The sequence below is a fragment of the Engystomops pustulosus genome, chromosome 5, assembly GCF_040894005.1.
Source record: "Engystomops pustulosus chromosome 5, aEngPut4.maternal, whole genome shotgun sequence".
Classification (NCBI taxonomy): Eukaryota; Metazoa; Chordata; class Amphibia; order Anura; family Leptodactylidae; genus Engystomops; species Engystomops pustulosus.
The window spans coordinates 65011893-65029344 of NC_092415.1; the positions used below are offsets into that span (position 1 = coordinate 65011893).

The 17452-nt window shown below is 43.0% G+C and overlaps 1 protein-coding gene across 1 annotated transcript in view; it reads left to right on the forward strand.

Moving 5' to 3' along the window:
• Positions 1-8664: 8664 nt before the first annotated feature.
• GNAL (G protein subunit alpha L) overlaps positions 8665-17452 on the forward strand; it is a 173419-nt gene continuing 164631 nt past the window's right edge. Inside the window, exon 1 of the mRNA XM_072152258.1 lies at positions 8665-9431. Within this exon, the coding sequence (XP_072008359.1) occupies positions 8996-9431 (436 nt within the window). The 5' untranslated portion in view covers positions 8665-8995. The remainder of the gene's footprint in view (positions 9432-17452) is intronic.

Consider the following 17452-nt stretch of genomic DNA (forward strand, 5'->3'; position numbering starts at 1 on the left):
ATTCATCATCGTCAGGCGAAGAGAGTATCAGCTCGTGGAGCAGGCAGCAAGTCGCTACTGTGGCTGTGAGTCAGCAGGGTGGAAGCAGTGCGAGGACGGGAGACAAACGTAGTTTATACATTGATTTTCGCTGAAATTACACTGTCAGTTGTGGGGTATCTGTATAACGCACATTGCAATACCTTTTGGGGGCTCTAGTTTACAGCCAGATTTACGTGTCAAATCCACGTAGTTTATACAGTGATTTTTGCTGAAATTACACAGTCAGTTGTGGGGTATCTGTATAACGCACATTGCAATACCTTTTGGGGGCTCTAGTTTACAGCCAGATTTACGTGTCAAATCCACGTAGTTTATACAGTGATTTTCGCTGAAATTACACTGTCAGTTGTGGGGTATCTGTATAACGCACAGCAATACAACACTGTCAGTTGTGGGGTATCTGCATAACGCACATTGCAATACCTTTTGGGGGCTCTAGCTTACAGCCAGATTTACGTGTCAAATCCACATAGTTTATACAGTGATTCTTGCTGAAATTACACTGTCAGTTGTGGGGTATTGCCCCCAAAAGGTATTGCTGTGCGTTATACAGATACCCCACAACTGACAGTGTAATTTCAGCGAAAATCACTGTATAAACTACGTGGATTTGACACGTAAATCTGGCTGTAAACTAGAGCCCCCAAAAGGTATTGCAATGTGCGTTATACAGATACCCCACAACTGACAGTGTAATTTCAGCGAGAATCACTGTATAAACTATGTGGATTTGACACGTAAATCTGGCTGTAAACTAGGGCCCCCAAAAGGTATTGCAATGTGCGTTATACAGATACCCCACAACTGACAGTGTAATTTCCGCAAAAATCACTGTATAAACTACGTGGATTTGACACGTGAATCTGGCTGTAAACTAGAGCCCCCAAAAGGTATTGCTGTGCGTTATACAGATACCCCACAACTGACAGTGTAATTTCAGCCAAAATCACTGTATAAACTACGTGGATTTGACACGTAAATCTGGCTGTAAACTAGAGCCCCCAAAAGGTATTGCAATGTGCGTTATACAGATAACCCACAACTGACAGCTCACTACTGCAGATGCATGAAAGTCAAACAGATTTCTTCCTATTCGATTTTGTCACTAAACAGAACTGCTATTTGGGGTATACAGATCCCCCTTAAAGAACAACCAGGGATTGGTCCACCAATCGCTACTGCAGATGCATGAAAGTCAAACAGATTTCTTCCTATTCGATTTTGACACTAACTAGAACTGCTATTTGGGGTATATAGAACCCCCTTAGAGAACAGCGAGGGATTGCAGCAAGAATCGCACAGTACAATAGCAGCAGCTGGACGCTACAACATGAAGTGTGAAGTGCCGAGATAGAAAATGGCTGGTTTTATAGGGCTGTGTGACATCACATAAGCCTGCCGGTCGCTGATTGGCTTACAGGTCTGAAGATGTCATCGGGGGGTGTTCCTTTCTCCTTCCCAGAGTTCTCTGCCCCATGTAACACGTTGTTCTCGCGCCCATTTAGCAGAAACATGAGGGGGGGGGGGGAAACAACTTCATTCCTGCGAATCAGCATAAACTTCGGCTTCGTGACGAATCAATTTTTTCTTGAAATTCTAACCGAAGTTAGAATCATTAGAATCGATTCGCCCATCTCCACTCTAAACAGTATAACATAACATAAATGTATAAGGCAAACTTATTTTGCTCCTGTTAGACATTTGCAGATATTAGCCTTTGCTGCTATAATGTTTAGTGCTCATGATTGTGGTTGAGCCAGCGCAGGTATCAGTATGTGGCAGATATCTTAAGTAGAACTCCCACTGTGGTGCTGTGAATCCACCATGGCAACCATACAGCTAATAATAGATGATCTATATCAGCTCTCAGTCTAGAATACAGATAAAATGGGAATCTTCTCTTGGTATGTACTAGAATAAACATAACATAGCAAATATTAGTTCAATACTGTTTCAAATGTTTGCATTGGGAATTCAAAAAAGTGCATGACAAAGCAACTGTGCCTCGGTGAGCAGATTTTTTAGAAGTATCTTTAATTCAAAGAATCATCCTGTAAAAAACACAGGAGATTGCTGAAAGTTTTAGGAGGATTTGTCACCAGAATTATAACCTTCACACCAGTAACATCTACTGGTAAAGGGTTACAAGTCCTCCTCACATCATCTAGAAAATATCTGCCATTGATTCAATATTGTGACCGCAACCCCCGCGATCCATGTCACGTATCGCCTGTGCTGGCCCGCTGGCCCGGCTCTGGACTCACCTCTCCATGCTCCTGCTGTCTCCGCCCAGACTAGGCCTAGAGAGCACGCAGCGGAGCTCTGAGATTTAAAGGGCCAGCACACAGGTGATTGACGCTGGCCACTTCCGGCTCTGTATTTAATCCAGCGGCTCCCATCATTTCCTGACGGATCTTCAAGACATTCCTCTGAAGAGAAAGCCCTTCTGTGTGTCCAAGTGTTCCTGTGTGTATCCTAGCATTCCTGTGTTCTTGTGTATCCTGTGTTCGAGTTCCTCCTCCTGTGTTTCCGTGGTCCTGCTCCGTGTGCCAATGTGTTCCTGTGTTCCTGATCTGTGTGCCTGACGTGAGTCCTAGTGTGCCTTCCTGTGTTTTTCTGCCGCTGTCGACCCGGGTATGAACTGTCTCCTGTATTGTTGGTGGTACCCCACCACAGCAAGTGGGGAAGGTCTTCTCATCATTTCACTCACCCACCAAGGGATGGTGGGTTGGCCCAACATAGACAAAGGCGGCAAACGTTTGAGATAGGGTTTACTGGAAGGAGGAAGCAGATTTAACCCAGTGATGCCCTACAACAGGTTTATTGGACTTGTCCTTGATTTCCTCCATCCACAGGATAGGGTACAAATATCTGATTGTGGGGTTCCAAATGCCAGGACCCTACTCAGAAGAATGTTTCAGTGTTTATGGGGAATTCCCTTTAATACTCCCATTTACTTAATGAAGTCAACATTGTGAGAAGAGCTACATATCTAGACTTGTCCCCCACAAGCTGTCAAGTTCATTTTATGAACTTTTCACATTCTGTTTATAAGGTTATAAATCAGTTGAATGTATTAATCAGGGGCGTAACTAGGAGAGGCTGGGCCCCATAGCAGATTTTTGCATGGGCCCCCCCCTTCCCCTTAAAATATATATCGCAGACACACGTCTGGCACGCTGGAGAGGAGGAGAGGTGAGCGCGTCTCACCCCTCCTCTCTCCATAGAGAATAGAGCCGCATGGCCGTTAATACGGCCATAGATAGAGCACGCTCTATCTCTTTTGCTCGAAACAGTGAGTACTCGTTGTGCTCAGCGTACCGAGCCCAGGCGTATAGAAGCCTATGGGGGAAGTATATCCGGCAGCAATTTTGCAGTCAGATATACGTCCCCCATATGTTCTTGTGAATGTACCCCTATACGGACAATTACACACATTTATACACTGATATTTACACACCTTTATATACACACGTATACTCGCACCCATATACATACAAGTATACACTTATACACACATTTATGCACTCATATACATTTATACATTAATACACAGAGTATATACAAACTCATTCAGTATATACCCACATTATACATTATACACATTATATACATATAATATATATATATATATATATATATATATATATATATATATATACACATACATGCAGGATAAAATACACACATGCTGCATATACATACAGAATATATACACATACAGCCAATAAACACACATTCAGTATATACAGAATACATACTTACCATATACAAAACCACACATACATCATATATATATATATATATATAAATATATATATATATATTCACGCATATATTTAAATGTGCACATATATATGCTTATATAAATATATGCATGTATAAATACAGTATTTGCTTCTATGCGTTTATACACAGTATATACATATATATACAGTAGATGCATATATACACATATACATAGTATTAAAACATATACACAGTATTTACATATACAAGCTACATTCATACACATGTATGGGGGACGTATGTACGGCCGATATATGTCCCCCATACACTTCTATGGGCTCACGGTCCTGTATGGGAGCGGAACGTTGCAGTACACGTGCGGCACCGTACCGCTCCGTAGTCCGTAGAAGAGTAGGACATGTCCTATCTTTTTCCGTGATACAGCGCCGTGCGCTGTGTATTCCTATGGATAGGGGCGGGGGTGAGCAGCGCTCATCCCCTGCTCCTCTCCGCAGCGCCGATGTATGCCCGCCGTACTACGCTACGGCGGGCATACATCGAGTGAATGTAGCCTTACACAGTAATATATATATATATATATATATATATATATATATATATATATATACACACACACAGTAGATGCATATAAATGCATATACACACACAGATCTGTATATACTTACCTTTTATGAAGTTTGGGGGCTGTATGGGTGACCAACCGGCAGTGGCGTCAGGCAGGTGTTCAGGTGGGTGTCCAGTGGCATTCAGAAGGTGGGGGGGGGATGCGTTGGGCGCGAGCAGGGGGGGGGGCGGCGTTGGGTGTGAGCGGGGCGAGCCGGGGGGAGGCTGAGTGTCAACTGTGCCACCCTGCAGGGAGATGAGCGGGCGGGTCACAGAGGTACCGAGTGGGCGGGTCAGAGAGGTGTCGAGTGGGCTGGTCGGAGAGGTGGCGAGTGGGCGGGTCGGAGAGCTGGCGAGTGGGCGGGTCGGAGAGCTGGCGAGTGGGCGGGTCGGAGAGGTGGCGAGTGGACGGGTCGGAGAGATGGCGAGTGAGCGGGTCAGAGAGGTGGCGAGAGGGCGGATCAGAGAGGTGGCGGGCGGGTCATTGAGTTGAGCGCGCAGGCAATCCAGGAAAGAGTTGGGCGGCCCAGGAGAGATGTGGGTGGTGGCCGGGACACAGAGGGAGGGGCCCGGGGGCACAATCCGGCAGGCACCCGGCAGTGCACCCCCGGACCATTTACCCCCGGCCGTGGCAATGCAGGGAGTGGGACCGTGCATCCCCGGGCCCCTAAACCTCACGGGCCCCGTAGCAACCTCTACGGCTGCTATGGCGGTAGTTACGCCACTGGTATTAATATAATTCTGGCTTGCTTTTAAAGCTGCTCATATACATGTTTTGGGAAGTACTGTGTATACGCAAGCATAAGCCGATCCGCATATAAGCCTAGGTACCTAATTTTACCACCAAAACTGTGAAAACCAATCGACTTCCATATAAGCCTAGGCTGGGAAATGCATTGGTCACAGCCTCCCCAGTATATAGGCTGCCAGACCCCTTTAGTGTATAGCCTGCCAGCCCCCTGTAGTGTATAGTCTGCCAGCCTCCTGGTACTCATTATTCCGACACCCAGGGCAGCTCCACTTCTGTCACGGACCTAGAGCCGGCGCCGGTGCACATGAAGAAAGAAAAGGAGCTGCCCGGGAAGTCGGAATAGTGAGTTCTCAGTTTATTTTTTCATTTATATACTCAAGTATAAGCCGAGTGGGCTTATACTCGAGTATATAAGAGTTCTCCTTATGGAGATTGCCAATTAAGGCCGCCTTTTAAGCGCCTGGATACTTATAGCCATGGATGCTCCATTAAGGAGATTGTAGGAAAACAATCACTCAGTCAAACCCTTTCCCTAGACTGTATTGAAGACACCCAACCAGGTTGAAACAGTGCTGTCTACAGTTGGGAATCTTCATTAATTACAAATCTGGATTGTGGACCATGTCCCACCACTAAGATGTGGCGGTGACCGACAACATCTATTAAAAAAAAAGGGAAACCCGAGTGTATTCACCGGTTACAAACATTACAACCGGAGGGACTGTACATTGACCTTGTCTTGGGCACTTTTACATGAACTCTCCCTTGTACCCAACAGCTACGTAATTTTTGCAGAGTTAGGAAGTTTTTATACCATGTTACATTGTACCAAATAACCTTCTGTACTAATTATTTTTAATTTTTTTTTAACTTTTTCTCTTTTTTTCACAGTCGCTTATGGAAATGGACATGATGGACATGGTTATTTTTTCCTTGTGGAATATCCCTATCCAGGATTATCAAATGGTGGCTATTTATAAACGATGAGACATTAATCCGTATCTGGTATCTACTGTGATGCCCTTTCCACAATACTGATTTTTGATCCCCTAAGCTGTGGGTCACAGCACTGCAGGCAATTGAATATCTATAAAATTGCTGTCTGACCTAGGTGTAATGAGCAGAACATTTGAAAGGGTTGCTTCATCATATGGGGACAGTATGGTCAGTCTACAGACGTTTGGGCTCATGCTTGACACATCAGTCCAGCTGTTTCCCTTACTAAAGATGGCAGGAATGTACACACATTCTGGATTATGGGAGAAACAAAGGGGTGACCTCATCATGCTGTGGTAACTTCGGCATACAGGCCGATAATATCAGAGTTGCTTCTGATAATCGTGACCATGCCAGCACAGGGACTTGTCAGTTTGTCGGGTACTTTTTCCATGAATCCCGATCTCGTGCTTGAGCTCAGCCCGACATGTTCTTATTTTTGTATACACGGCCCTATCTTAGCAACAGGCCGACACATGAGCCACGACTTATATATTTACGTCCAGACGGATCCCAGACTAGGATGAGAATCAGCCCATATACATTATGTATATTTCTTGTATCTCACTTTTAGTCTAAGGACTGTCTATTTCACTGTGTATTGCAAAGATGTTAACATTTAAAATATTTTCATAAGTGTTTTTCACATTGAAACTAATAATGATGTAACTGATGATGTCACTTCCTGGGTGTATGCTTTAAAAATCGCTCTAATGAAGAGCTGAAACATAGCACTATTTCTCTGGGTAAATAAAACATCTTTTTCACAAGGAGTGCTGCCTCAACTGCATTATTTGGAAGACTTATTCAAACACCAGTGAGCCAGGTGTTTGCGGCTTGCACCCAACTTTGGGTTTTAACCCTTATTACCACTGTGCCACTCCATCTATCTACCTGTTGCTTATAATAAAGACAGTGTACTCACATCAGAGGAATAATAAACAGTAATGTCATCGTACATGGATATTGTGAGGAGTGCTGTCATGAAATAGAGATAGAATAATGCTGTAGTACAATGCAGATATAATAAACTGATGTCATAGCACAGGGATTATGAATATAGTGATATAATAGGGCGGAGTGATGTGTAGACATAATACATACAGTGAAGTCACAGGGCAGGTGTTAAAAACACAGTGATGTCACAGTACAGGGATGATTCACATTGATGTCACAGTTCTATGGTGATAAACGCAGTGATGGTAGAGTACAGGTATAATAAAAAGCAGGGACGTCACAGTACAAACATAAAGCACACAGTGATGTCACAGTAGAGAGATGATACACACAGTGATGTCACAGTACAAACATAAAGCACACAGTGATGTCACAATAGAGAGATGATACACACAATGATGTCACAGTACAAACATAAAGCACACAGTGATGTCACAGTACAGGCAAAAAGCACACAGTAAATTCACAGTACAAACAGAAAGCACACAGTGATGTCACAATAGAGAGATGATTCGCACAGTGATTTCACAGTACAAACCTAAAGCACACAGTGATGTCACAGTAGAGAGATTATACACACAGTGATGTCACAGTACAAACATAAAGCACACAGTGATGTCACAGTAGAGAGATTATACACACAGTGATGTCACAGTACAAACATAAAGCACACAGTGATGTCACAATAGAGAGATGATACACAAAGTGATGTCACAGTACAAACATAAAGCACACAGTGATGTCACAATAGAGAGATGATACACACAGTGATGTCACAGTACAAACATAAAGCACAGTGATGTCACAGTACAAGCAAAATGCACACAGTGAAGTCACAGTACAAACAGAAAGCACACAGTGATGTCACAATAGAGAGATGATACGCACAGTGATGTCATAGTACTATTTACTCAGTTAATGACAGTATATGCTGAAATAATACTAATAATCATACCAGATGTTACACACCTTGCTATTACAGCTCAGAAATAAAGTCTTAAAGACCTTCACTGTCATAACTAAATGCTTCCTATGTCAGAGTTGAATTAGAGCACCATGGACAGGTACCGTACGTATAGGGTATTTGTTCTTTTTACACCATTGGGGCCCCTATGACACAAAATCTGACCCCTCACAACCCCTAAGGGTGTGTTCACATATGTTTACATGAGCGTTTTTGCATCCTGAGATCAGCACCTTTGCGTAGTTTGCACTGATTTAAGGATAGATAAAACCTGTTATTTATGAGCACACCCTATGACCCCGGTGTTTTTGTTCACATAAATAACCAGAATAGAAATGCCTTGCCTCAGTTCCAACCAATAGTACAGCAGCCCACGATGCTTGCGGGCATAAACGTGATGAGATAAGTCCTCCTTAATACACGTCATAGGTGTATTAGACGCTGAAGTCATTCTATCATCGCACTTGTCTATAAGACGTCACCTAGTAGTAAAATGTGACTGCATGGTGGAAAAGAGGGAGTGTGATGAAGATAACCGTATAGTGTAGAAAAGCTGCGCACATCCTGCCCGCGTCCCCTGATCCGGGCGTCCGGCGCCGCGCGCACGCATGTCATTACGGCGCAGCGGAGCGGCTAGCAGAGCGCTAGAACTGTGTGTCAGGTGACCTCCGGCTGGCGCTGTGCGTTACCCGACAGGAGAAGATGCAAGATGGCACGCTGGGAATGTGACGGGGCGGTGGGCCCGGTGCTGGCTGATCACGTCGCAGTGGGAATTCCCGGCTGGATGATGAAGAGCTAATCTCGGCCAGTGACATTGCCAGTAGTGTCACATCGCATCGTCTTCTTCACGCCTCCGCTCCTGTTACACGGTATCTGCCATCGATTTCCCGCTATTGATCGCCGGGGCAGCGCACGTGCAGGTGGCCGGAGCCATGGGGCTGTGTTACAGCCTCCGGCCGCGGCTCTTCGGTGATCCCAGCGGCTCCATCTCTAACGCAGCCACCAGCTCGGATAGCGAGCAGCCCCCGGAGCTGTCAGCGCCGCTCCGAGCCGGGGACCTGCGGCACGGAGGAGACCAGCAGCCGCGCAGAGGGGAGCCGTGCAAGGCCGGCAGAGGAGACAGTCCGGACGGGCTGCTGCTCCTGCTACAGAACGGGGGAGGCAGCGGGGACGCCAAGCAGAAGCCCATCAAAGTGCAGCAGCCCCTGCAGCAGCAGCAGCATCTGCCGCTCAACAAGGGATGGGACAAGCTGCGGCTGGAGGAGAAGGAGGCAGAGAAGGAGGCCAAGAAAGTCAGCAAGAACATAGACCGGGTGCTGAAGGAGCAGAAGCGGGAGTACAAGCAGACACACCGGCTGCTACTGCTGGGTAAGGCTATCCTCTTCCTCATAGTGGGCCCAGTTTACATCATGTGTGTGGCCCCCTGGATGCTGCTGCATGTGATGGTGGTGATGGTGGTACCCCACCCAAGCAGCAGCCGAGTGGGTGGAACATGGGCAGCGATGGCAGGATGGCGGTGGCCTATTAACCATCACACTCCTGCCAGCACTGACCCTGTATTTAGTAGAGTTTACCCTGTTCTATACTACAGAGGGGAGATGTAACATGTAGGTTCACATGAGATGAGCTGCAGCACATTAGCTCTGCTCCATCAGTGCGCTGGATGTTTCATTGTCAGTTCCCTCTGTCTCACCCCAGGGGAATGGGGCGGTGAGTGTGTAATTGATAAATCTGTAGTAATTTGATCCTGAGAGATGTGTCGCTTGCGCTTTGCTTTCACTATTCAGGTGAGTAATCTCTCCTAAGAGAAAAGGCCAGGTAGTCTGTGTGCTCCTGGCAGGCTGTGACACTATACCTGCAACTTATCTATGTAATATGTGTATTGTCAGGATTCACGCTGAAATTATCGTAAGTTTACCACAAAAACAAATCCAAATTTCCTAATGTAATTTTGTGGAAATTGTTCTGCCTGGTTCTGTAAATATGAGGAATGAGACACTGATTGGACCTTACTGAATGTAAGGATTTTGTAAAGGGAACAGGTGCAGAAGAGAGCAACCAAGATTATTGGGGGAATGGGGGGACTAGATGATAGGGACATATTACAAAATTTGGGATTATTCAGTTTAATAAAAAGACATCTGAGGAGACCTCATTACAATGTACAAAGATCTTTTTATACCTAGGCCTGTGACCAGGACAAGGGGGCATCCTCTACGACTAGAGGAGAGGCGATTCTACCATCAACATAGACAAAGGTTCTTTACTGTACGAGCAGTGAGACTATGGAACTCTCTGCCGCAGGAGGTTGTTATGGCGGACTCTATGTACATGTTCAAGAGAGGCCTGGATGCATTTCTGGAGAGCAATAATATCACATCATATGGAAATAAAACTTCTTGTTAGTAGTTTCTGTTGAGTTATGTTATTTCCTATAGATTGGATAGTGACTAACAAGGTGATTGTTGAGGGTTCGCTGGGATCTTCTCTGACCATAAAAACTGGGTCCCCCCCCCCCCCCTTTTCACACTAATGGGTGCTGGAGTGACAGGTCAAGCATGTTGCCTGCTATGCCATTCAATTTTATGGTACAGAACAGCGCTCGGGAACTTGGTCAGTTAAAACATGGCAAATATTATGCAGTGTCTTTAAAGGACATACAAAGACTATACAAATGAGCCATTAACACCTATGGAGCCTGGAGTCCCTCAGGCTCATTTGCATACGGTACTTCATCCTGGTGGTAGATGCCCTTTAAAAACAGAAAATGTGTCATTGTAACACAGTGCATGACAAAAAATAAAAAGGCAGCCTGCCTCCTACATGTTTCAGACAATCATGTCCTTACTCATGGCACAAAAAGCTAGGACTAAGACAGTGAATTGAAGTATCAAAGATAGCGGAGTGCCGTGCTCATCGAATTTCAACACTCCCATAATATTTCTCCTCCATCAATTAGTGAGATGAATTGCTGGGGGTCCCGTTCTTGATTTCAGTGGGGATTAAAGCATTCTGATCCCTTCCTTGTTAGCTTGTTACATGGCTACAATGAGAAGCAGGTATTGTAAACCAAGCACACTTACATCAAAGTGTGTACCCCCTCTGTCAGGATCCACAGGGTTATACAAGTTAGCCTGAGGGGCTTCAGGGCACATAGCTGTTAACTGAACCTGGGCCCACTTAGGCTCATTTGCATAATTGAAAGCTGTTTTTCCTGTAAAAACAATGGCGTAAGAATTGGAGTACGTGCATATACCCACTGCTCCTATGATCTCAGCCCAGCATTGCCCAGCATGTTTCCAGACGCCTTCACAGACATGCCATGCATGCTCTACATTACTGCACTGGCGGAGGGTCACTCAGCTAACCAGCCATGATGGTGGCCGGGTACGCACGGAACTCCAAGATCAGAGGAGCAGTGCGCATGTGCAAGCACTCCAGCGAGCAAGAGAGTGACGTCAGGAATAGGGGAGTGCAAACAGCATGGAAGAGCTATGGTACTGCCTCCCAGAGCCTTTTTTCTCATTAGCATAATTTTAAAAGCTAATTTTAGAAGGAAGGAGCCAATGGATAACAAATATAAGATTACCACCTAAATGTGTCCTACTACAACGTAGAGTTTGTTCCTTTGATGTAGTTCTGCCAATTCAGTTGACAAGGCGAACATTATCATTATCAGAGTGTAAGAGTGAAGACACACGTGGCATTTTTGGGCCGTTTTTACTAAGTGCGTTTACAGATTGTAAAAAATGCATGCATTTAAAAACGCATCAGTTTTTAAAAAACGCATGTGTTTTTTGAAACCGCATGCGTTTTTGTCCGGTTTTCCGAATTTGTGCAATTAAAAACGGACAAAAGTTTTTAAAAAACGGATGTGTTTTTTAGCGCATGCGTTTTTTACAATCTGAAACTGCACTTAGTAAAAACGGCCTAAAAACGCCACGTGTGTCTTCACACTAAGGCTGGCCTCAACATTGACCTCCTCATAAACAACCTATAACTGCGCAACTCAGTTACAGTAAGCTACAAGAAAGTGCATATTTGTGGCAAAATAAGTACTTGTGTTAAAACGGTTGTCCAGGTATATTAAAAGTTTAATATATGGCTGGGGGGGAGCTTTAAAACTAATAGACAGCACGTACCTACCTGACTTCCTGTTCCAATTCAGCTGTGCTGTAGCAGACGCAGGGGTGATTGCCCCACCCGCCGTGTAGAAACGCATACGTGATTGCGCTGTGGCACTCCCCCGTAAGCTTTGATTCCATTTCTACATAGAATCAAAGCGGTACATGTGACCGTACCATTGGACTTAGGTTTCAATAGAATGCATCTGTAATCAGGCAAGCCCCTCCCTCACAACCTTTGAGCCACGTTTCAAAACATTGCAGAAATGCTGCATGTGAACGTGTCCTCTATATTGCAGATTTTTTGGGCGCTGTGGGGCTTTTTTTAATTATCTAGATTTATGGTATTTTAAGCCAAATTCAAGTTTAGTTTTAAAATGTTTATGCCCCCCAAAATTCTATTTTGCAAAGGATTCATTAGGTTTTTTTTTTTAAAGGAAACCTAAAATATCTTTCAGTTTTTACATAATATTAGGGGGGTTGTTGCTTCTGCCACTTTGGCTTTATCGAGCTTCTTCAACTGCCATTCTTTACTCTTCCCTTCATAAAATTTTAACTTCTGTTTGGTCTAAAGGGCCATTTGACATGCTGTGTTTGCTTTGGCTTTTTAATCGCAATTCAAACAGCAGCTGCCAAATGTCTTTGCCTATATTGCATAAGCATTTTAAATCAATGCACTAAACTTTCAGATGCAGACTATGAAGTCCAACTAGTATAGAATGCCTCCCCATTGCATGGTGCAAGAGGGGGGATCTCTGACAGGGTGATGCCACACATGGCGTTTTGAACCCGTTCTTGGGCTGTTTTTAAGCAGCCCGTTAAAAAATGCATGCGTCTTTGAAAACCGCATGCGTTTTTTTAAAACGCATCCGTTTTTGACAGGTTTTACCAATTATCTTATTAAAACTGGTCAGAAACTGATGCGTTTTTTGACGGACTGCTTAAAAACGTACCAAAAACGGGTTCAAAACGCCATTTGAAGCATTACCCTTATGCTGGCACCACACGTAGCGCTTTGTCTGTGCTTGCAAACGCAGACAAAGTTGCGCCCACCGGGGCGGGCCTCGGCCCCATCGCATCGACGTTTCTACGCATCGACGCCTGCAATCGGGAACGAGCCGCCTGTGTTTTGCGTTAATTTAACATAATACACCGGTGACTCGTTCCCGATCGCAGGCGTTTCCATAGAAACGCCGATGCGATCGGCCTGAGGCCCGCACTGGTGGGCGCGACTTTGTTTGCGTTTGCAAGCGCAGACAAAGCGCTACGTGTGGCGCCAGCCTGATACTTGCAGCAGTTAATGTTGGGAAATGGTGTTTAGTGTACTATTAGTGACAGGTGATGAGGTAAATCAGGAAGTTACATGTTTTAAAATGTCCCTAGATAGAAGCAAAAAAAAAAGGAAAGTCACACCACAAAGAAATGCAACTAAATAAAAACTTGTGTGCCGGCAACTTTTTAAAAGAGGCAGCAGAAATACAATGATACATTTTCCCCATTGTGAACCAAATTTTACTTTCTCATATTTGGCTGGAAGGAGCTGTGTAAGTCACTTTTTCTGGAACAAGCTGATGTTTTGAAGCTGCACAACCTTTTCATCATCAAATTTTATAAACCTTTTTATTTAAGTGTGTGTTAAGTGGAGTGAAAATAAAGGAGGAGTAATTTTGTTATCCATATTTAATCCATTGGTGTCCCATGTTCACTACATCAGTATTAGTAAGCCCCACTTGTTCTTGCTGCTCACAATTAGGAGGAGATTGGGGTTGGGTAGGCTTCTCTAGGCCCACTACATTTAGGCATAGCAGTAGCAGTTGACTATGTTGATCTGTAAATGGGACCATTTCTTCTGCTCCTTTAGGGTGAAGACACACATGGCGTTTTTGGGCCTTTTTTGGGCCGTTTTTACTAAGTGCGTTTTCAGATCGTTAAAAAACGCATCCGTTTTTAAAAAACGCATGCGTTTTTTGAAAACGCATGCGTTTTTGTCCGTTTTTCATTGCGCAATTTTGGAAAAACGGCCCAAAAACGCCATGTGTGTCTTCATCCTTAGGGTGCAGTCACACGTTGCAGTTAAAACTGCATCGCAATCAGCTTTGAGGTGGTTTAGGTGCAGTATTGCCAATTGAACAGGTGAAAGACTTGAAATGAAGGAGTGAATTTGCTCGTGGGGAAAACTGCTCCACAAATGTCATTCACTCGTTCAGTTAATGTCTTTCACCTGTTCAATTGACAAAACTGCACCTAAAACCACCTCAAAGCTGATTGCGATGCAGTTTCAACTGCAACGTGTGAACGCACCCTTAGCCAATCTCAGCAGAGTCTAGGTGAGAAATCATGGGCACTTGCTCCGTCTGATTTTATTAGCTTACTCCCCTGACATCTTATTTGCAACTTAGGGTGCTTTCACACGTTGCAGTTAAAACTGCATCACAATCAGCTTTGAGGTGGTTTTAGGTGCAGTTTTGTCAATTGAACAGGTGAAAGACATGAACTGAACGAGTGAATTTGATGTTGAAGGGGAAACCTGCTCCACAAATATCATTCACTCATTCAGTTCATGTCTTTCACCTGTTCAATTGACAAAACTGCACCTAAAACCACCTCAAAGCTGATTGAGATGCAGTTTGAGGGTGAAGACACACGTGGTGTTTTTAGGCCGTTTTTAGTTAGTACGTTTCCAGATCGTTAAAAAACGCATACGTTTTTTGAAAACGCATGTGTTTTTGACCAGTTTGAGTTAAGATAATTGGTCAAACCTGTCAAAAACGCATGCGTTTTCCAAAGGGTTAGATCTGAAAACGCACTAACTAAAAACGGACCAAAAACGTCCTAAAAATGCCACGTGTGTCTTCACCCTTAACTGCAACGTGTGAACGCACCCTTAGATCTGGATACTAGATCCAGGCAAATTGAAATACTTTAACAAAATATGTGTGCATGTTATGCTTCTGCTATTGTCACTATATGACCTGGGTTATGTGCAGCACACTGACCACTTCCTTACAGACTGCAGCATCTTGTAATGAGGGCGTGAGGTTAGTGCAGAGAGAATGGAGACCTGTCAGACATGAGACAGAATGTGGGAACCTGTAGAGAGGAAGCTTCTCTCTATCCCGCTGATCTATAAGTGATTTGTGAGTTCACCCCTTAACAATAACAAGTTTTTCCATCATTAAGGGGTTTAGGATAATCCCATCTTAACCCCTAGGGGACACAGCCTATTTTGGCCTTAAGGACGCGGCCCCATTCTTCAAATCTGACCTGTGTCACTATAAGTGGTTATAGTTTTGGAACGCTATGAGATATCCATGGGATTTTTAGATTGTTTTCTCGTGACACATTGTACTTCAAATTAGTTTAAAAATTTGGATGATATCTTTTGTGTTTAGTTATGAAAAAAAACAAAATTTGGCAAAAATTTGGAAAAATTCTTTATTTTCAACATTCTAAATTCTCTACTTTTGATGCAGATAGTCATAGCACCCAAATAAATTCATAACTTACATTTCCCAAATGTCTGCTTTATGTTGGCATGGTTTTTTAAGATTCCACATATTTTACTAGAATGTTATGAGGCTCAGAATTTAGGTATCATTTTTCACATTTTTTGTAAAATCACCAAAACCTGTATTAGATGGACCTGCTCAACTTCTAATTGACTGTGAGAGGCCTAAATAATAGCGAGACTCGTAAATTACCCCATTGTGGAAACTACACACCTCAACGTATGAAAAACCACTTTTAAGAAGTTTGTTAACGCTTTACGTGTTTTATAGGGGTTAAAACAAAATGGAGGTGCAGTCTGCAAATTGTAATATTTTTTCACAATACACCCATTTTGGGTGGAAAATTAAACATTTACAATGGATTAAATAAAAAAAGGCTCCACAAAGTTTGATACCCAATTCCTCCCGAATGCACCGATACCCCAAATGTGGTGGTAACCTGGTGTATGGGCGCACGGCCGGGCATAGAAGGGAAGGAGGCGCCATCCAGATCAGATTTTCTATGTCACATTGTACAAGCTATAATTTTTTTCTTTTTTTTAATGTGGACCTATAGGGGCTTATTTCTTTTGCCACATGAGATGCACTTTTCTGGTACGTAATTTAGGGGAATCTATAGGCTAATTGGTGAGATTTTATTAACTCTTTGTTGGTGGAGGAAATGAAAATCATCACTTTTCAGGAAGATTTTTATGGGTTTTTTTTTTTGCCCGTTTACCATACCATAAAAATAGTATATTATTTTTATTCTATGAGTCGCCACGATTACAAAAAGACCTCATTTATATAGATTTTTTATTTTTTTCCCATTTTTACTGCATAAAAAGTAATTTGGCAAAAATGTTGTTAATTTTAGCATCACCGTCTTTCATATGCATAACTTTTTTATTTTTCGCCTCACAAATCTGTTTAAGGGCTTATTTTTTGCGAGAAGGATTGTTCTTTTTAGTGGTCTTATTTTAGAGTGCATAACATTTTTTAAATCCCTTTTTAGAGCATTTTTATAGGGTATTAATTGAAAATGATCTTTTTTATGGAGCTTTTTTTTGTTTTGTTTTTTACGGGGTTCACTTTGCGGAACTAATAACGATTCTGTTTTATTATGCAGATTGTTACGGACGCAGGGATACCAAATATGTGGGGGTTTTGTGTATTTTATTCAATTGTACTGAATAAAAACCAATTTGGAGAAAATCTTGTTCATTTTAGCATCACCATCTTTTCATATGCATAACTTTTTTATTTTTCGGCTGACAAATCTGGTTAGGGGCTTATTTTTTGCGAGAAGAGTTGTTCTTTTTAGTGGGCTTATTTTGGAGTGCATAACATTTTTTAAATTACTTTTTAGAGCATTTTTTGATAAGGTATTAATTAAAAATTATCTTTTTTCGGAACGTTTTTGCGTTTTTTTTCTACGGCGTGTACCGTGCGGGTCCAGTAACGATTCTGTTTTATTATACAGATTGTTACGGACGCGGCAATACCAAATATGCGGGGTTTTTTGTGTTTTTGTGTTTTTTATACTTTATTAAGTGTTTTTATGGGAAAGTGACATTTTAGGGGCTTATATTTTTATGTATTTATTTTTTATTTATTATAATGTGTAGTGTTAAGTGTTTTTGCATATTTTTACTTCTACATACTTGAACTTAAACCAGTGATGCTCTGATCACTGGTTTAAGTTCAATACACTGCTCTACAATACTATTTTATTGTAGAGCAGTGTAAACTGTCTGAGCAAGCTTGCGCATGCTCA